At 33.9% G+C, this 4481-nt stretch overlaps 1 protein-coding gene across 3 annotated transcripts in view; it reads left to right on the forward strand.

Moving 5' to 3' along the window:
- The window catches only part of IDE (insulin degrading enzyme), a 65779-nt gene extending 62115 nt beyond the window's left edge, over positions 1-3664 (forward strand). For all 3 annotated transcript variants that reach the window (XM_035329526.1, XM_035329524.1, XM_035329525.1), the window contains exons 24-25: positions 1627-1694; positions 2995-3664. In XM_035329526.1, coding sequence (XP_035185417.1) covers positions 1627-1694; positions 2995-3090 — 164 coding nt within the window. In that variant the 3' untranslated portion in view covers positions 3091-3664. The remainder of the gene's footprint in view (positions 1-1626; positions 1695-2994) is intronic.
- Positions 3665-4481: the final 817 nt, after the last annotated feature.

Below are 4481 nucleotides of genomic sequence, written 5' to 3' on the forward strand. Positions count from 1 at the left end.
ATATATATATATATATATATATATATATATATATATATATATATATAAAACAACAACCCAAAAAACAAGAGAAACACCGTGGGAACATAAAATATTATATTTGATATAACTAACTTGAGAACATATAAGTATAGATTTTATTTTCGAATAGTCTAGATTAGTTATGCATTGTAGACTATGTCATTCAATTTTAGAATTCAAGGAGGAAAAGGTTAAAAGTGTTTCTAGTTAATAAATAAATAAAAAAGAGAGGAAAAGCTTATGTTATTTTCTGTGTGTTCTTCACCAGTTTATACTTAAATTCCAGCATGTAACTGGTTGCAAACCAAAGACATTAAAGGTTCGTCTGTGGAACAGAAGGAAGCAAATGGCTGTGTTCATGTCATGAAACTACCTCCAGTCTCCGAATGCTTTTTGTGATACCATGAAATCATAGTTCTATAGCTAAGGAAGACTTGCTTCAAAGTCTCTTTCCAGTTTTCATGGCTAATCATTACTAAATAGAATTGGCTCTAATACTTTGACTGACTAGAGAATCCAAAGTTTTTAAAAGAAAGTAACTATGTTGCCAAAAAGTTTATTTGCTTGGAACACTATCTTCCCAAGCCAAGGGAAGCATGGGAGCAGCCTAACATCTGGTAACTCTTTCAGTGATCAGAGCAAGGTATTCTTCCTTCTGTCTATGTATTCCTCCACTCCTAAAGCATCTAATCTGGCAAAAGTGACCTCTTTTCTGCCATGAAAGAGAAACTGGGACTTTGATGGATTTCCTGCAAGTCCAAATGTGCATTCTTGAAAAAAGCACAACAGCCTAAGGGAGTAATGCACAGGAGGCCAAAAATCTTCCAAAGGAGAACCCTGCGTGGAGGCAGACGCACCATTTCCCCTGACAGTGGAAAACAATTGGAAGAACAGAGCAGAGATCTGGGATTTCAGGGGGAAGTGCTTCCCCCTAAAAGCTCTTCTAGGGAAAGCACTTGAACTCCCAGGGTAAAAGTTAGAGTTGGAACTTGAGTATGGGGATAGTGGAAGGGAGGCTTGAGGAATTTAAGACCACGTACATTTTTGTGGGACAGATGGATTGGATGCAAGACGTTCAAGGGGGGAGTGGAGTTAGGGCATGCATAGGGACAAACACGGAAGACTTGGAGTTGTTAAAGAGGGTTTGGTACACAGAGTAATCCCCATGCCTCCATAAGTATGTCTTACTGAAATATTCTCTCATTGGAATACCGATCTGTTGTTGTTGCATATACTGCTGGCATTTACAGTATTGCATATACTGCTTGCATTCACATAATTTTTACTGAAAAAGAGTTTTAAGTATTCATTTTTCAGTAGATAAGCAGTTTTTATTTCTATATTCTCTGTATGTTTAAGCAAAATGGAAAAAATGCATTGTCTGAGCGCATGTTCTCAAGTCAAGTCACGGATTAATCTGCTTGTATTTTTAAAGACAGTCATGGACTATAAAAGCAAAATCTTCAGAATGTCTTATTTGGAGATACCTGAAAATTACTAACTTGTGCTTTTTATCTATTTATGTCTTATAAGAGAAAACAGTTTGTTATGTCAAAGGTACTGGTTGAATTATGTTCCTAAAATAATTTTGATGATGTTAAATAGGCCCTGTTGTTGGAGAGTTTCCATGCCAAAATGATGTGAACCTGGCACCAGCACCACCACTACCACAGGTAAAAAGAAACCACACAAACAAAATCCCAGGATGTATTTTAAAAAGCATAACATTGCAGAGTGAGGTTACAGGGAGGAAATAAAAACGTGAAGTTTATACTGTAGCAAGTTGATGGTTTAGCTCTTCTACACATGCATTGTTATAACAACAGGTTTTTTTCCTGACAGTCTGTGCGGTTATCTTTGCTCATTTTATTCCATTGAAATGAAAGCTAATAGAAGTAGGTAACTCTACTGAGTATCTACCCTGTGGAATGAAATACAGATTATTACTATTATTATTATTATTATTACAATATTATATATTATAATATTATTATTACTATAATAATATTATATAATAATAATTATTATTAATATAATAAATAATACAATATAATAATAATAGTGACAATAATAATAGTAATAATAATTACTATTATTATTATTATTATTATTTGAAAATACTAGTATGTATCAAGTCCCAAGAGAAGGATGAATATGCATCAAAAAATATATATATTCTGTTAAAAACAAACAAAAAAAACCACCCAACTATCTGGTCACTTTCTTAAAGGCTGGAATTTTAATCCACATTCCTGTCAGTGTGTACCCTGTGAATGAAATACTTTGACAATATCCATATTATCTTTGACAATTATCCATGTAGGTATTACAGGTTTCATGGTGCTGTTTGTGTGAGTAGATATGATAGCACTGGGCCATTACTGGACTCAGATTTGCTTGAAGAAGGATGGTAATGTTTATCCCAGTAGGTAATTGTCGTTTTGCAATGCAGTAGATCTTATTCAGTGCTTATAAAAGGTGAAATAAGGAAATAATCACCATGGGTGGAAATTTCTATATGAATTAAATGTGGATATATTCACCATTATGACCGAAATACTGAAAATTGACTTTATTGCAGAAACTACAAATAATAGCTCATTGAATTGCTATTGTTTTTATGATCTTAACTGTGACTTTCAACAGAGAGCTGGGATGTTTTTAAGCAGAGGTCATAAATGAAAAGACAAGCTCTGCATTTCCTAAAATAACCGCTGTTATTAATAATGCAATTATTGTATTATAGCTGTTGTTTTAAATTATCCAGAGTAAATATGAAACCATATATTTCATAAGTAATAACACTTTATTTGGGAAGATCCTGTAATAATGAACCGTGAATCATTAAAATTGCAGAAAAGAGAACAAGAAAGATGTGTGTATATGTAGCTGTAGAAAATGTTGTGAGGAATTTCTCAGTCTTCTGATTAAAGATAATTGAGCAGATTTTTTTTTGCATACGCTTCTTTGCAGCCAAGTGTGATTGAAAATATGACAGAGTTCAAGCGCAGTCTGCCACTCTTTCCCCTGGTGAAACCACATATCAATTTCATGGCTGCAAAACTGTGAAGAACCCCAGTGGATGAAGAAATGCAAATGATCAGTGCTGACATGGTTTCAGGGGACTTCATGATGAACAAAATTATCAAAGACTATTAGAACAAATGGTTTTGTGCATTATGAAAGTCCCAAATTCCTTCTTGGTTCATTTGACATTAGATGTGTGTTAGGGATAGAGTGTATAGAAAAATCAGTTGTGGTCATGTGTCATTTATATTACAGACAACCTGTTGGAAACCAAAATCAACTGAAACAATAAAAAAACCTTGTAGATGCAGTATATTTTTGAAATAGAATACCCCTTCAAATTTTCTTTTCGATAAAATGAAAGCCTCTGGAGCAAACAATTGCTTGAAATACCCTTATTGTTCCTGAAAAACACCATTTAATAGCCCAATAATATTATTGGGGAATGGAGTGTGGTAAGAAGGAGGTTCTTTTTCTGGGATGGGGTCAACAATTTTTCTTAAAAGTAGAGAGTGTCACATTTTTTTGAAGTGATGTGTTGAATGAGACTTTTTAAATTGATCCTTAATGCAACCAACATATTTTCTATTTAATTTTTGTGAAAACTGATGGAAAAGGGGGGGGGGGAATTTGACAACACAGTAATAAATGAAAGAATTGTCTCAATGAGAATAACTGAAGATATGAGCATGATTTTAATCTTTCTATACAAATTTGGGGACATTTTATATTCAAAGTTGTGAAATGCTGGAAACACTTTAATAGTACAACTTATTTTTTTTAACAAAAGTGTTGTCCTAGTCTCTTGGTACTGTCAACATCTTGTTCAGTTCTTTAGTGTTATTCTGAATTGTTTCCATATGGTATATAAAATACTTTGTCATTTTTTTGTTTTCAGTTGCACATAGACTACATGAGTTCTCTCTCCATCAATACGTTTTGCCTTACTTGCTATACTAGGTCTCAGTCCAGCAAAGTACTACTAGTGCTAATAACTTTAGGCATGCATTAATTAGTTCTTGACTCAAGAACAGATGAATATCAAAGATGGGCCCTGTAATGAACCAGATGCCTCGCTTTTATGATACATCTGTGTGGGTCCTTTTTGTCCTTTCAAGAAGGCATTGAAGAGTGCAGTACTGGCTTAACAGTACGGGGTTAGCAGTACTGCTGCACCACGGTGCGTGGTTCAGATTACATCACAAAATGTTCCTTCCTACTTTTAAGAAGGCTCTGCAAAACTGTAAAGAATCAAGAATTATGCTGAGATACTGTGTGTGTATGTATATATATACACATACATATATATATATATATCCCATAACTTAGTAAAATGTTAAAACAATACATAGTGTCTAATCTTCACCAAGTCTACTGAATTGCAGAGCGGTCTTCCACTTGAGACAGCGTATTGGGATAAACTCCCCAAATAA

The sequence above is a fragment of the Oxyura jamaicensis genome, chromosome 6, assembly GCF_011077185.1.
Source record: "Oxyura jamaicensis isolate SHBP4307 breed ruddy duck chromosome 6, BPBGC_Ojam_1.0, whole genome shotgun sequence".
Lineage (NCBI taxonomy): Eukaryota > Metazoa > Chordata > Aves > Anseriformes > Anatidae > Oxyura > Oxyura jamaicensis.